Source organism: Sardina pilchardus, chromosome 2 (assembly GCF_963854185.1).
Source record: "Sardina pilchardus chromosome 2, fSarPil1.1, whole genome shotgun sequence".
Taxonomy (NCBI): Eukaryota; Metazoa; Chordata; class Actinopteri; order Clupeiformes; family Clupeidae; genus Sardina; species Sardina pilchardus.
The window spans coordinates 7,441,479-7,459,109 of record NC_084995.1 but is presented as its reverse complement, the minus strand read 5'-3'; the positions used below and the strand labels follow the sequence as shown (position 1 = coordinate 7,459,109).

General features: G+C 42.5%; 1 protein-coding gene across 1 annotated transcript; it reads left to right on the top strand.

The window, feature by feature from the left end:
- The first annotated feature begins 5,104 nt into the window (after window positions 1-5,104).
- On the top strand, window positions 5,105-6,058 carry LOC134063737 (chemokine XC receptor 1-like). The gene has a single exon (XM_062519430.1). The coding sequence runs from the start codon at window positions 5,105-5,107 to the stop codon at window positions 6,056-6,058; it is 954 nt and encodes a 317-aa protein (XP_062375414.1).
- The last annotated feature ends 11,573 nt before the right edge of the window (window positions 6,059-17,631 follow it).

Here is a 17,631-nt window from a genome sequence, read left to right as displayed (position 1 = left end):
CATATCTCCTGCATGTCAGGTCATCCTTGTTATTACCACATTATTACCAGGGCTTTGGGGAGGGGCTGCAGAGAGTGACAGTGAGGGGCTACCATCACACAGTCCAGGCTGCTGGAGGGCACTGCAAACATGTCCAAACGGCAATGTCATACCTTGTTTAAACTCACAGATTACTGCTCTGCTTCTGTGTTCTACTGTGTCTTGTGCGTCTTGTAGAATGTTGCCCTGTTCATCATATTTGAATAGCATTATCTTAGCCAATAAGTACTGCACATACAGTAGTTCCCCAATGAACTGCAGCCAGCATTATCTAAATTGATAGATTGACCATAGACTATTTTAATTAGTGTTTAATTCTGGCTAAACTGTGTAACCAGACACCCAATGAATTAAGCGGCTCAAAACATTGCCACATCAGCCAGGGGGTAGCAGACATCTTTTTACTGGTTCATAATTAATGGTCTTACTTCTCTCATGAAGCTGAAAGACAAATGGGTGTCTCTTCGGCGTGACCTAATTGGAGCGGCCTATCTAAAATTACACATTAAATGCAGACCATAAGGCCAGGGAAAAAAGAACTTCAAATGGGTCATCAACACAGAACATTCCTAACCGACCTGTGAAAGTTACCCAGACCTTTGTGGGAAAATTTCTGTGCAGTGGAAGAAGTTGAATCTGTTCTAGTATTTCCGAGGTATTTGGTGCAATTGGCGTCTTTTCTGCAACAGATTAACCATCAAACACAGGAGACTCCACTGTCCCATAAGTAGGAAACGCGGTGGTTTAAGTAATGGCATGAAAAGATTTCATAGCAGACACCCAAAATCTCATTCAAGGCCTTATATTTTGTCTTAAAAATGGGTAATTTGATTTATAGTTTTTGCCTTTGATGTTGACCATTTGTGCCATTTTTTACAAATGAATGTAATCTTTCAGGATACTATAATATTTGTGAAGTGAAATTCATGTTTAATCAATTATCTCTGCCTTTCCCTCACTTACACACACACACACACACACACACACACACTAAAATATACATTTACGGTGACTACAGAGACAGACCAAAGACAGACCAATCCCAGAATCCTAAAAACTGTTCTGCGAAGACCCATTCCTCCTCAAAACTACACTATATTCTGATGCTTCCTTTTAATTTATTGTACTTGTAGTTTTCCTATTTCATTTTTACATGTTTGTATGTACAGTGAGGATAATACGTATTTGAACCCATGCTAAAGTTGACTAAAAAGAGGAATATAAAATCATCTTTTGAGCTCAATGCAAATCAAACCAGCTAATTACTGAAAAAAAACATCATACCAATCTCTAAGTATGGTGAAGGGTACAGTATGTGATGATGTGGGGCTATTTTGATTCCAAAGGCCAAGGGGACCTGTGTGTGTGTGTGTGTGTGTGTGTGTGTGTGTGTGTGTGTGTGTATTTGTATCCATTTATCTCTGAATGTGGCAAGCAGTGAAAATAAGCACAAGTGATGTTTAAAACAGTTACGGTCAGGTTACAAGTTACAAAAGATTTCACAACATTAATGCATGACAATGGCCATAATGAAATTTAAAAAGTTAGTGTTCCAAAATATGTCTTCCTTATGAAGAAAAACAAAGGAAATTTATGTAATTCTTCAGAACAACGCTTTCAGAAAATAACTTCCCTTCTGTGAATCGCCTATCAAATGACAAGACTGAAAGGAAGAACTAAATGGTCACTCATCTGACGGCTGTGGACATATAAGTCAAGTGCCGAAAATCATCACGTGATTAATCATCACGTGATTAGTTGGTATATCAAGTCCGTTCAATATCATATGATTTATAGTAACTGTCTTCACCAGCATAGACTCTACTAAGCTAGTGACAGCACAGTTGGCGCACAACAGGTTTGTCATTTTTAAGTAGCCATACAGGCCTTATTTGCTAAGTTAGAGTTTTGAGTTTAAGTTTTTGAGTTTTTGAGTTTAAACACCTTTTCTAAAGATGTCGTTTGGACATATCTTTGTGCATTGGGTACACACAAGATTTTGGCTCCAAAAGACGACAGTAAACATGTTGTTGCAGCTCTTTGTTGAAACCCACATAGATTTCAGCACATGTGGAGTTTCAAGGTGATCATGCAGGTGTGCCTCAAAATATGTTGGAGAACTGTATGCTGTAGTTATTGACTAGACTTGCGAGCACCTTGACAATTGTGTGAAACCAATGACATATCTTATAATTGTCCCAACTAACCAGTTGTCAAGAACCTTTTTTTAACCTGGATGTAGGCTATATTCTTGTGTTTTAATGCCACTAAAAATTATAATGTCACTGACTAAAGTGAAAGTGTGCATGCAGCCACAGCTATTTTGAAGGAACACTATGAACTGTAACAATTGGCAAGACCTTAGCAAAAAAATATCCTTTTTACTCAGTCATTCAAAATTGTATTGGCCAAAGTCTTGCTTAGCCACCATATGCATTCACAACAAAATAGCATCTAGGCCTGTAGCAATAGCATTGCAGGCCTGCTCGCTTTTAGTTGAGCCCTGTGTGCCTGCTGCTTTGGGTATGGCTTATTAAATCTTGTTGACTGAGTTGCACTGTAGAGGTAGGCCTTCCACAAACACCTCAAAAGGGATAGGCTACCAGCTTCCTTCTGGGTTGCCATTTGGGTTAGCTTGGCCTAGTTAAACCCATGAGTAGGCTAATGGTGTAGCAATAACGTAAGAGAGTCATCATGAATGTAACCATGCTGAATTTGTGCGCCTTATTGATAAACTGCTTATTTCTTTTTTGGAATTGAATGGTGGCCATCTCGCTCCTAGCGCAGAAAAAAACACCTTCACTATAGAAAATGAAGTAGCCTAGCCTACTTGAAGCACTGAAAAAGGTTCTTCTGCATCGCTCTGATATGAGGAACAGGTGGCTACTGGCCTCATTATTTTTGGAAATAACATCTTCTGTTATAGCCTAAACTTGGTGTTGCCTACAAAAACTACATTATTGGTGCTTCGTTTTATGTGTAGGCCTAGATACTCAAAACAATCTGCTGACGAGGTTTACATAGCGCTGATTTGAGCAATATTTGTAGTTAAAAAAAATGCTATTTTGAAAGCGTTCGGCTCGCCACTATCTTTTACTGTCTAGCCTATGCTCGCCACCCCTAGCGAATCCACTGTTTGCGATTTTAGGCTATAGCTTTTCTCTGTGCTAGCTCTGTAGTTTTGCTGTAGTTTGCCGTTGTGTATGACTTTATGCCTCTAAACAGCAAGTGCGTGTTTTTTCACATCAGTTGTGCTCCAGCTTCTAATGCTGACGTTTTGACAAGCATATCAATTTACCTTGTTCTTGCCCATCTGAAATTACTCGTCTTTGCTGCCTCCATCCTCTGTTTTTGTTGTTGGCCTTGAAGTCTTGAGTTAGTGAATTGGCTAATATTGTTTTTTGGTAACCAAATAACCTATTAGTTCTGTTACTTCTGTATCACTGTATGTGTGCATTCTTGCTCCTGCGCAAACAAGATTTGCGTTCTGTAGCCAAGTGCAACTTTCGCCAATGTAGGCTACCCGAATCAAACTTTCGTTTAAAAGCATACGTCGGAAGCAACACTTTTAAGCTTGTCCGTGTTGTCGTTTTCGGGGAAAATGACACTTTGAATGGAAAATCGTTGGAGCACTATATATTTTGATGATCACGTCAAAAAAAATCACTATTTTTAAAACTCTAAGAAGGCTCTCAACACAACATAGAACTTTGATCGAAGTATCATCAGTGTCTCTACACATGAACTCTGTTTGTGTACACAGAGTTTACTAAAATAAAGGTCTTGAATTGTTGTGTACCTGAGATCATTAGTGCACGTGTTATGTAGGCTACTTGCTTACAATACTTTTCCAAAGTGGCCTCTCTCTTTGGGGAAGAAAAGAGTGGATATGGGGGGAAGTTTGGTTTTACTCTGGAGTAACAATATTGTTAGGATGTCAAGACTACACCTCATAACCACTTTTTTCCCTTCAACAACCAGGGCTATCACAAAGATTGTGACTTAGCAGTTGTCTGTAAATCAGAATATTTTTTACATCCTCACTTCTGTAGGCCTACTGGTGGCTCTGCAAGAACGTGACCACAGAGGAACATAGCCTACAGTATGTCCCATTATGTCAGGTTTGTTTCTAACCATGGGTTACTGCTATGACGTTTACAGCATTTCAGGATGTGGTTAACAGTGAAATAAGCACTGTGTTTAAAACAGGTCACTCACTAAGGGAAGTATCACTGACAGATGAAAACAAGATGTCTGTCATCAAATTTGCATTATGAAACAGGTCCCTTGTTTCAGCCCAAATGTATCTAAAATGTCAAGTGTGCTTGAAAAAAGAATAGTAGGATGTCATCAGGTCTCATGTCAGTAGTACTGGGAATCACAGCTCTCGTCAATATTTTAGTATAAACTTTAGGGATACCGACATATCAGCCTTATGGAATGATATCAGCTATCTAAGATGTGCATGTCCTGCGGGCAGTCTAACCTGTTAACATGGCCTCTGAAATTAAAACGCACAGGCAACGCAACTGACACGCAGTGCGGTGTGATTTGGCCCAAAGCGTTTTGTGTGCTGCTTAAACACCCAGAGCACCTTGCCTTTTGTGAGCCTGCTGCACCTCGCGTTTTTGTGGAGATGCCCTGAGCACACCTTGGATTGAAAAAAGTTCAACCCAAAGTGGGAAAGCACCAGACGTCATTCGCTTTTTTATGAAAACATAGTGCACCTCGGGTTTTACAGGCGGCAGCACATCCTGTCTGATGCCCCATTATGAAAGTGATGAGAAGGATGGTTTTCTGCCGCAGTTATAATAAAAACAATAGGCCTAATAATTATAATGTCATCGTTATTGTTTTGTTGCAAATTGTTATTATTTCATACTTGCATAATGATTTATTATTACAAAGGCTATTATATGCATTTTGCTGTATTATGCTTTATGTTTTTTAAAATGTGCTGTTCAACTGTTCTGCAAATTGCTTTCAGGAAAGGCCTCTGCCAAATACCATAGCTACAAATACAACTATCCTCTGCAGTATCCTTCCACCGTGCCCAGTGGAAATAATGGAATTAAATGGAACAACGACAACTGTTGGTTGGAACTACTCTGATGAGCCAGAGCCGCTCGAGGACGTGAGTGGCTTCCATGGGCCTTTCTCTGCTGTCTGCTACAGCCTGATCTTCTGCGTCAGCCTGACTGGGAACAGCTTCCTGCTCTGGACCCTCCTGCGGCAGGAGGACCTGAGGCAGACGTCCAGCCTGCTGCTGCTGCACCTCACTGTGTCCGACCTCATCTTCACCATGCCGCTTCCAATCTGGGCAGCGTATCACATCCACGGCTGGGTGATGGGCGAGGTGGCATGCAGGCTCGTGGGTGGCATATTTTTCCTGGGTTCATACAGCTACATGGCCTTCCTCACAGCCATGACTGTGCACCGGTACAGGGCGGTCGTGCACGCCGTCACAGCGTCCTCCTTCAAGCCCAATGTTCACCTTCTGAGTGGCGGCCTGTGGGTCTTCTGCTTGGCCTTCAGCGTACCCGAGATGGTGTTCTCAGGGACAAAGGATGTAGGTGACTTTGTGGACTGCAGCCAGAACTACGGATCACACATGCCAGAGTATCTCATGGATTACATTCAGATTACAACTTTCTTCTTGTTACCATTTATTGTCATCACATTTTGCTACTCACGGATGTGGTTTCGTATTCGGAAATGCAGGATGAAGAAGAAGAACCAGGCAGTGAGGCTGATCTTCATCATTGTAATGGGCTTCTTTGTCTGCTGGGCACCATACAATGTCATCCTCATCCTGACCCTCCATAACCTGATATCTGACCAAGGTTATGCCTACGCCATCTCCCACACCCTGGCCTACTCCCACTGTTGCCTCAGCCCCCTCATCCACATCTTGGGCTCAGGCAAAATCAGAGGACGCCTCTCTGGTAGCTTCCGGTGGCTGTCCGTCAGAGACAGGCCCCAGACTCTCAGCACACACACCCATGAAATTGGTCTGTAGTCTCACCCCAAAACCCTCATAATCTGACAGGAGAGAAACTGTGACAAACCCCCATCCTCTGATATTCCAAAAGAACTCCTCCTCGTCATTGTCAGTGACACAGCAAGTTGATGTTGCACTATTGAATGTTAGATCGATAACTAACAAGTGCTTAATTTTTAATGACATTACTAGCCCCATCACCTGGCCTTTTCATTTGTGGCTGAGATGTGACCTTTTGTCACTTGTTGATATCTGCCCTTCCCATTTCTGTTCTTATCATGATCATTTTAGCAATGATGTAGAACCATAGATTTGTTCAGTTTCTAATATGTTTTGTTTATTATCTTAAACCAACACATTTTTCCATAACATTCTATTTTTTTAGATCCACCGGTATATCTCAAGGGCCCTTACCCAAATAGACTTCGGGGATATTTATAGCCTACTGGTCCCAGCTCCATCTGTTATTAAAAATGCTCTGCTTCTCCTCATCAGAGTAGTGAATATTGCATTTATAGATTGCAGGGTCATAGGCTGGAGAGCTTATACCTTCTGACATGGTGCGTGTCACATCTATTTCCCTCTCTTCTCCTCCTAACTCTCTCTCCTTAACTGTCTCCTCCTATTTGGGTTAAGGCTCTTGAGATATCCTTTGACAACAGGTTATGTTTGGGCCATGCTTAGATAATATGCACCATAACATTAAATATCCATCAAGTAACATTAATACAACTTCAGTGCAGGTTAGCTAGTTGCGTCTGCACTGAATTTCAGCCTAACATTTCCAGTACAGGTAAGCATCTCATTGATGGCCCTACAGCATCTTTATTATACTAACTACTAGCTTTCTTTTTGACATGCCAGGTAGCCTATAGGCCTATCTGCAATAACATGTCACGAGACGGTGTGTTGATAACACCGATAATTGTCTCGTTGGCTATTTTTACTTAATAAATTAAACAACACTTGATATGGCCATGTTACTGCAACTAGGCTACATGACACCTGACAATGAGTTGAGGCAAGGATAATTGTCTCATTTATTCAGTCAGTCCTTGCCATGGACATACTGTAGACCATGTTTATGTGTCAGGTTGTGTTAGACATAATTTTAGTGTTAAACACAACCTGAATATTTGAAGGATATGGGTTAAATCGAGGACAGAATGGGACAGAAACCCTGTGGTGTGCAGTGAATTGCTGGCACATGAGAGTGCCATCAAAACTAAAATACTAAACTGAAACAAAGCACCCCTTTTAAAGACAAACTTGTTGAACAGTTTGAAAAGTGACATCAGGAGTTGAAGACTTTGCAAGTGTAATGCCAAACTTTAGCATGTCCCAAACAAGTAGGCCTATAGGCACTTTGCGTGTCATATCATAGCTCACTGTATCCATTGGCTTGAATACTAGAAAAATATATGGGTCGTGACTTAATGAACATGGGACATTGTTAAGTTAAGAACCACTGCTCTATGGTAGATACATGTAGCCATGTGACACCTGACGGTGCGTTGAGGCAATGATAATTGTCTCCTCGGCTAGTTTTACTTAATTGAACGGAACTTGAAGAAAGAAATACCGAGGACATGACCTCGGTGTCCTCTTTGGTAGATATCGCCATGCTCTCAGTTTCTAAATGATCAGCCAGTGGGAACCGAATAACTCCAACATCTCCTCTAGCCTTGTCTTGGTTGCCTTCGTGATTTCCTTTAAAGGAGATCAATTATCAACAATGACAAGGCAGCTGGGACCTGCCACACTCTCTCTCTCCCCCTGCTGCATAGTGGAGATTGAGAGGACCCATATCATCATTGCATGTAACATGCTGTGGCTGCATTTTTACACTGTCAGCATTTGAAAGAATGAAAAGTAGTTTGAGGTAAAGCTACTTGTATTTATTGGCTATATGTTGGTGCCCCCCACGTCCATTGGGTGTGTGATGTGTGTGGTGGTAGTGGCAGCACTTCCTGGACCCCTGACTCTGTTGTTGAGGCACTGTGAAAAGGTATGGGTACAACCAAATTATGCACTGGGGCACTTCAATGCAATAGACAGATGCACCAGTGCTATCTGGAGCCCTGCAAAAAGTTGCAACAGCAGAACTTGTAAATGCACACTAGATTGGCGTTTAAGAGTTAATACAATGTATTACACCATGCAAATAGTTTCAGTTCCAAACAAAATTGTAGCTTAAAGTTAACATTTTCTCATTCTTAGATGTAAGTTCCATCATGATATTGATATGATTATCTCATTTAATGGTAGGATGGTTACATAACCTCTATTTACAGAGTGATTGAGTTTGTTTTTTACAAGGCTAGAGTTGGCCCACTAACCAGTCAAAAGTTTGGACACACCTACATTTTTTGTCACAGAATGTTTCATGAATCAGCCTTCTAATTGGTGCTACGGGCTGCTTCCTCCCAGAGTCCCAGTGCTGCCCATCCTCTGTCTGGACACAGTGCTCCACGCTGAGTGCAATCAGGCCTAGCACAGGCGCGACGGGGAAGCTACTACTGCTGCGGCAGCCTGCCTGCCTGCCTGCCTGCCTTGCCAACCTCCTCGGGATCGGGTTCCCACTGGTAAACCGTTTCGCTCCACCGCTGTGGACAGACTGCTCTGTCAGAGGGAAGGCTTGCGGTCGCAGCACAGAACTGAGCCCGACACCCAGGAACTCAATTATTGAATTGGACAAGGGATAGCTCTGAAGCTGAAGTAACATACCTGAGATTCATTAGTCCAGGAGGAAGGTAGTGCCTGGCTTGTTCCTGACAATACATTCTCAGAAGAGCACTTGTTGCTGTTTATTGACGAAGGAGCTTACAGTGTCTTATTGAAAAGGGGGAACATTGTGATTGTCAATGCTCCATTTTGATGACGTGTCACAAGAACTTTCCTTGGTATCAAACCTCAAGAGCATCTCTGTTATAGGGCAAAGTATTCTGACTGCATTGTAGAAAAGAGTATAAGGACATAGACAGTGTTATAGCAGCAAATAGCAAACGAAAATGGATGGATCTTTGGTTCACACATACAGTATGGCTGAAAGCTCTGGCCAATGTGAAATAATGAAATATGAATTTAATGATTCTATTATCTTGACACTTCCATAGTTATTTTCTCTCTCCTATACTGTATATAGCCATTTCTTACTCAATATCTTACTCCATTTAGTAATTAGTGTGTACATTGGAATAGACCTACTCAGGTGCTGACAAGTGTTTTATTAGCACCTAATTAATCATTAGTAATTGGTCAATTACTTTCCAAGACCTTTGTTCAGATGCAACAGTGCTATTTTTATATGATCTCCCGATTGCCAATTGTGCGTTGTTTTTGCTGTATCTCACGTTGTGTGCCAATTTGGCTTGGCTTTGGCTTGGCAGGCTATTGATTGTGCTCTGTGGCAGCACCTGTTGTACCATGTTGGAGGGCCATAACAGATCCGGTGTACATCATGTGATGTGAATATGGTTGTTGAATCACACTTCCTGTCATGCCATTCTAGGTTGGCTTGGTTGTTGATTGGCCCTGGGGCTTTGGTTGTGTAGTCAAGAAAGAACTTTATGAATCCCAGTGCGTTTGCACCTGCCACAAGCCAGTTTTGCACCGCTGTTGAATTATTGCACCATGATGTACAGTAGGCCTACTGTGTAATGGGATATACAGTAGGCTTGGGTGTTGATGGGCCACTGTAGGAAATCCCTAAAAGGAATTTAACATCTGTTTTTGAGCCTATCTGAAATGATCTAGTAGCTACAGCACTCAAATAAAAAGTGTTTGACTGTTGAGTATCAGCCCTGGAACAAAATGAATGTCAATTTAAGAAAATGGTTTAATATAGATAATGATAATTCATTCTGTGCTAATTCAAATCTATTGAACAAAATATATTTAAAGTGGAAGGGCAATTGTCATTGATTTGTTTTCAATCTTAGATGGTAAGTTGTTTGCAAAAGAAGCACTTTCAGAAAAATATTCTTTATATCTTTTATTGCTGTGACAATCACTGCAGATCATTAGTATACAGTATACAAGAAAATTACCAAGAGTGTATTCCAGTAAATGCTAGTGTGTTTAATTAAATGTTTAATTAAAATATCTGGAAATCCACTTTGCCATTAATATAAATGGGCATACTTCAATTTAACTGCATTATGAAAATATAATTGTTAATCCTGCTGTCTGTCTTGTCTTATTCATTTCACATTGTCAACAGTACAGTATGTCTGACTCATTCTGTACAACGTCTATATATTTTGCTCATGTCAATCTGACCAGATCTTTGAGCATTTTATTATATTATCCTAATCAAGTTACTGCCGTCATCCTCAGACACAGTGACACTGTAACCAGAAATATCCCCCTGTCCCTCTCCAGGACAATGTCCATCATCCCTACCCTCCCATTCACCCTCTTGGGCAAATGTTTACCTTCCTGTTTCACATGGTCCGTCCTATCCGAGTTAATATGGCATTACAGTAATGGCTCCATCTATTACTGGGCCTGAGTGATGTGTGGTTGTGGAGGGCCAGAGAGGCTGGACAGCACTAGAGCCCTGGCGGGTCAGAGGAGGCGAATTACTGATCCATTACGGGGTTAATGAAGAGGAAAGGACACGGACAGGACGTGACATCATCTCTTTGGATTAATGTGACATATCAGGCCAGATCTGCAGTGCAGATTACACGCCATCGATTTCAGCTCTCTGACTGACACTGTATCCAGGTAGCTGTCTAGCTGTCAGAGAAGAGACGTATTGAGTCGGAAATGTTCAACATGATGAAGTATTCAGCAATTATGGTGTGTTAGGTCATTGATATGATTTTTTTATTGCCCTTTCTCCTTCCGTGTAGATTAACTGATTGTACCATTTTTAATTAAAGTAAGTTTTCTATAATAGATTTATGTATATTGATAAAATAATAATTTATATAATATAATAAGTATTCTTACTATTACTATGCTTTTCATCTGAGCACAAATTATTACTAAATCTAACTCTAACCCAAAACCTCCGCTAATACCGCATACAGTATATTGTTTTATTAACTGCACAATTACAATATCTTTTTACATCTTTTGACATCTTTTTACAGACATACAGTAGCAAAAGCTCAATATAAAGCAAGCTAGAGAGAACTTGCATTTGTGGCCAACCAGGTTAGTCTAATGCAGAGCCTGAGAAGAGGATCTTTCTTATCCAACAGTAGCAGCAACTTCCAGATTTTCCCCTCCGTGAGCTAATTGATTTTCCACGGTGGGTGTGCCATCGATGTCAAGTGCATCAAGCCGATGCAGTGATGATCATAGGGCTGACTTCTGCAGAGCACGGCGGCTGAAGGGATGGACAGTGGTAGGTGACAAATCCTTTTGGGATGTTGCACATTGTATTGATCTGGTTGTTTTCTTGCCCATGTTTCATATTCCTTCTGTGCGTGGGCCAAATAAAAAGTTGCTGCTCTGTTGCCATGGCGAGGGAGGGAGGCCTCCTCGGGTCAGTTGCCGCGGTGATTGGGGTTAGTCTCTCGAGCAGAGCTCTAAATTAGGTAAACACCCTGTCTCCCCTCTCCTGCTCCTCATCCAAATCTGTCGACATGCAGTGGAAGCCTGCTGACCAAAACTCAAACAGACACACATACACACTTTCTTTCACACACACTCACACACACACACACACACACACACACGCACACCATTCAACTTTCAACTAAGTATTTTCTCACTACAGTTCATACCCTCTAGCCTTTCACAAAAACACAGACTTTCATACACACACACACACACACACACACACACACACACACACACACACACACACACACACACACACACACACACACACACACACACACACACACACACACACACACACACACACACACACACACCACATAGCCTACAAACCCTGCTGGAAAAACAACAGCCTTACCAGTTTAAGGTGGTTTACTTTTTGACCAGCTTGTTAACCAGCTTGTTTGACCAACTAGACCAACTGACCAGCTACAGCAAAACTCTTGTAAAAACATACCTTCAGCTGGTTTAGCCAGCTTACGATGGTAATTCTGTCGTAACACCTCAAGCTGGTCATTTTAGCTGGTGTTGCTGGTCTCTACCGGTTTTTACTGACCATGCCAGCTTATGTTGGTCATTCTAAACAGCATGACTATCTACAGTATCTTACACCAACAAAGTCAAGCTTGGCAAGCTGGTCACCAGCATGATCATCTCACAACAGCTGTATCCCACATGACAGGCTGGTCACATCAGCATGGCCAGCCTCCTCAATGGTCACGCCAGCATGTTCACCTGGTGGCCTAACCAGCCATACCAGCAAAGATCAGCAATTGCTGGAAGAAAACCAACAAAGACCATGCAGCTAAAACCAGCTACTAGCATAAGCAGGAGTCCTGCACACACATATTCAGTACTAATTCACCAATAGCCTAACTTGTTCACTCCAAAGCATTGCCAGACAGACAGATAACCCTTTAGTATGTTAGCATTGAAAAGAGGAGGCAGGTGAGTCAGTACCTGAGTACGTGAAAGAAACATCAAGGCATGCATCAGAAGATTTTTTATTTAGTTCAAACTCTTCACTTATAAACATTTTTTGTTGATGTTTAAAATGATCAATCAATTTTGCCTGGCAACAAAAAAGCTGAAACACCTCAATGTGTTGTGTTCATTTTGCTGATTGTTGTAGCCGTTTTAGTCAAACAACCCACCTGCCAAAAAGCACAGACTACGGCACAGGTGTCAACATAGCCAGTTGAATAGAACCCAGTTGAGATTACCATTTATGTGTGTGTTTGTGTGTGTGTGTGTGTGTGTGTGTGTGTGTGTGTGTGTGTGTGTGTGTGTGTGTGTGTGTGTGTGTGTGTGTGTGTGTGTGCGTGTGGTCTTGTGCATTATTGGCCTGGCTGAAAGAGCAGAGTTGTGATTATCGAAAGCATTGATGTTGTGCAGCAATAATGACAGAATTGTGCCATCATTTCTTGCTGAATGTTCCACAGACACTTAGAGGCCTGAGCAGAAAGCAAACTCCAGTGATGTCCCCAAGACCAGAGCACACACAAGAAGAATTCCTCACACATAAAAACATTCATAGTCACAGACGCCCTAACAGCCAGCTCTGTCCTGACTCACACCTGACTCAGTCCAGGAAAAAAGGAAAAACACTGGCTTCCTTCAGAGCAAATGGCTTCTTGTTCCCCCGGTTTCAGAGCCATCCTCTGAGAACATACTCTATACCTGTCACAGTTGTTTATACATCTGCCCGTAAACAGTGAATCTGCCTTGTTGTATTATGGCAGGAGCCTGCAACCCTGCAGGCAAGACAGCCCCTCATAAGATCACTTTAGTCAGCTAAGAGATGCTATCAGCAGTGCTGACACTGAAGATTACTCAAGGAGCTCGCTCAGAACATTCCAGAAACATCCTGATGGGAAACCTGCCTGAGCTAGAGGTTCACTATGCCATTCTAGAGTAAGGTATGATGCATGATTATACTGTAGCATGGGCCTCTGGTTTGTTTAAGTATGGAAATCGCCACAGAAAAGATACATTTGGTCATTATATGACAACCTAATATATCAAAATAACTATCTTAAAGACATTGTATCCTGCGGTACTTCTGACATATATTTAATTCAGGGCTAAAAGCCTTTTTCCATAAACAGCGGTAGAGAAACATTAGTCCACAACGTTCTCATTAAGTTGAGACCAGGTGTGCTGCATAGGTCCTTCTCTCCTATCTTCATTACTCTCCAGTGTACTCAGGAATAATTCAGTGGGTACTAGTCATGTGGCAGGCATAATGTGTTGCTCGCCGGTCAATATCAGAAAATGAGTCCCGACCGGATGAACAGGACCCCGAGATTCAGGTGCAAAGAAACACATTAGGTGCTGACTGTCACTTTCAATGAAGCTCCATTGCAATAAGTGAATTAACTACTTGTGAAATTATATGAAAGACGTGAATTGGAAGCATCAAACCCTTATCCATTGGCAGTGGTCTTTTTTTTTTTTTTTTTTCAGAAACCTTCAAATGTTGGAAATGTCTGTTCATATTAATGGCTCTTTCGGCATCATTCTGAAAAGCCATATAATAACTGCTCTACTCAATAAGATGAATGCATGTTTAGAGGGTTGACCAGACATAGACAAACTTATTTGCCCTTTGTGATGCAAGTGATTTTTATGAATATTCTTGTCTGCCTTATGAAACAGGGATGACCTCCTGACCTAGTTGGGTGATTGAATTATTGAGATAGTTATTGAATTCCACTCCAATCACATAGCGATGTAATGTCCTTCAATTATATTAACTAAATTCAAGAACATGACCTTGTTAAATTGTCAGGGCCATGGTAGTTCAAGTTTAATCAGTTAGCTGTCTATATTACATCAGTGCTTTAGAGTTGAAAGTGGTCTCATTCATGAGAGACATCTTTAAAACTCTTTTCTCCGCTCTCCTTAGGCTTGCCGTAGGCAAAGGCACACCATAGGACATCACCTTTTACTGAGAGCACTATACTTACACACAAACCCTCAGGGAGAGATCAGGTGTTTGGCTCTCATGGAGCGCTACTACAAAGATACATCTAATCCAGCTCAGAAGACACAGCCAAAGAATAGTCGTGCCTAGTCTACACATTCATGAACCCTCTGCAATGCAATCAGTGGATGTCTCAGCCACCCCCTTTTCTCCATTCTCATACAAGGCTTAGCGCTGACTGGCATTAATGTTTCACTATCACCCATTTATCGCAGAGCACTTCACTACCTTATCATACATTAACGTGGCATTGAATTAAGTTTTATGAAATACAAGGCATGAACTCACATCTTTTTTTCACTGATCCATGGAAATAAAGCTCTTTCAAATTAAACAGACTCTCAAAGACATCGCTAAAATTGTGCCTTGCAGGCTGTTGTAAATTATTCTCCATCCATAAACCTGAACATATTTATTCACTACCGCCTCGTCTTAACTGCCTCACCAGGTCCCAGTGTGACTGTGTCAATACCTGCAATAAGCTCTGATCCAAGCTCATCAACTTGGCACTATTTGCATAAACAAAACGTTTAATTCTTTCCACAGAGACTGTGCACTGTACCAATCCAACGGTATGATTGTTATTTTCAAAAAGCGAGGAAAGAAATTGCATGCAAAGCCAGCTGAACTGATCCTACTGGCCACCGATGCGGGTCATATCCATTTCATTCTCAACAAAAGGGTGATTTATTGGGGTTTAAGCAAGAGAATGAGGATGCGAGTCAGATTTCTATTAAATTGCTGTGATGTATGACGGCTTCCTTCAATCCTTGTGGTCTGTGATATTCTGAAAAGGAAAAAAAAAACTGATTAGGGCTACAGGATTAACCTGCAGATGCTATTCTGATGAATGTCATTCAGGCCACCGTTTTGTGTTCCTTTGTTTTTGTTATTGATTTGTGCTTTGTTTTTTTGTTTGTTTGTTTGTTTTTTCTTGATCATGCCCATGACGGGATACTGAATCCAAATGAACATCAAAGCCGAGGTTTTGCAAAAGAGAACGCTGATATCCCCACATGTGGGCCAAAAATATAACAAATACACAAATGCAGAGCTGGAAGCTCAGGCACAAATGTGTTGAAACGTTCCGAGTGGATTAGTTTGGGCAGGTCCCCTCACAGTGCTGTGCTGAGCCCTGGCTGCCTCGTCCAGTCTTGTCCGGCTCGGCACGGCCGCAGCACGGGCTTCCTGCCACCTCAGCAGCGCACAGACAAACAAGCACTCGCCAGAATCCATCTCCGCAGAGCAGAGCAGAGCAGGAGCCAGCAGGTGACTAGCCGCGGCCTTCTTCTCCAAAGATTAAAGGCGCGGCTCTGATCCTCATGAAAGGCTACTGACATGAGCTCGGCAGCCAATCAAATTGCACGGAGCTCCTTTCTGCACCCCTGAAGCGTGTGTTGATTGGCTGCAACAAAGTATGACCAAGTCCAAGGCACTTAGGCTTTTAGAAACACCATTAGTGATTAGAGTGAACAGACAGAGGATGATTGGCTGTGACAGAGTGGGACAAAAAGTGGTCTGTGCCTTTAATAGAAAGAGCTTGTTTAAATGAAATGTTATGTGTCCTTGTTGCTAAGGTGGTTTTGCATGCGCGCATTTTGATGAAATTTACACACTGTAATTTGCTTTCAATAGGAGTCTACTTGTGTGAAAGATATAATCAAATATGAATGTAAATGGCAGGGAACATATCACTAACACAGTGGGTGTTCTTTTCAAATTGCACTTTGCCAATATGATTTATGCCCAGACAACATGTTTGTTCAGTCTTTTTTCACAGACGTCTACCTCCTGAACAAATAGAAAAGCGACAAAGTATTTGGATAACCCCATAGCAACAGGACTATGCATATGTGTTATCTCAATGAATGCCATCAGGTATTTCTAGGTGTCTGTGTGCCTTGGAACTATTCGTCCTCAGTAAGTCAGGAGCAAACACGGCGACTGATTCCCAGACTCTAATTCTGCTCGTACTATGCATTCCAGACTAGCAAGGGAAGCCTCATGCATGAGCTAGCACACACATTGAGCTCAAGTGGACCAGAGCGTGCCGTGCCCACTCCTCATCTACCTTTCCCTCCATCTGCCTCTCTCTTTTGGCCCTCTGTAGCTCTGCAAAATACCACTGCTGCACCCTCGGAGTTTTAACTGCAACGCCCCACCAGTCTGTAGTCCTGCTCTCCCTTTGTCTTTCTCTCGTTCTCTAAATCTACCTTTCCTCCCCTCCGTCTCTTTTCCTCTGTGTCCCTGTTTTCCCTCCCCAACATCACCGCCTCACCTTCTGCGCCTGCTGTCTGTCCAGCGTGCTCTGTGAGGAGGAAATAAAGGGAGAAAAGAAGAGCAGAAAAAAGGGAAGTGTGGAAGGGGAAGGGATCAATGTGGCAGCATTAATTCAGCCGAGCACTTAGCCAATAGCGTGATGGACAGGCTCTTAGTTGGTGTCGGGGTGATCATTGGAGAACATCTATTCAGCATCCCAATGCTGCTCCGCAGGGGCCGAGCTCAGAGCCATGCAGGCAAACAGCGTGGTCAATGCAGGGGGGGGGGCTGGACACTGACTATTCAGTCTAATCAATGCCACAGCTTTCATTCCCCCATGCCTATGACAGTCATTACTGTAGCGTGGTGTTGCAAGGTCATTTCTTACCCCCAACCTGCTGTACACCCCCCCCCCCCCCCCCCCCAACACACACACACACACACACACACACCGCACTCTCGCCTCCCTGAGTGTCTCTCTTTTGCTGTGACCTCCTGCTATCAAAAGGAGGATCAAAAGAGGCATGTCTGTGTGTTTCGCAAGAACGACATGAACAAGTAGCTTCCTTGTGATCATCAAGACGCCTCTTCGATGTCAGGGGGTGGCGGAGGGGTTTGGGCCGAGGGGTGTTGCAGTGGGGGTGGGGGTGAGGGTGGGTGGGGGTAAGCCTCATAGAAAAATCTGTCTTTACACAGCAGGATCAGGTGGGGGCGGGCGGGGGAGTGTGGGAGTTGAACCCTGCAGAGGCTCTACAGAGGCAGAGAAGGG

What these genes read in the sequence shown, in the direction of transcription:
- LOC134063737 (XM_062519430.1), top strand. Translation starts at nt 5,105, where the DNA reads ATGGAATTAAATGGAACAACGACAACTGTTGGTTGGAACTACTCTGAT.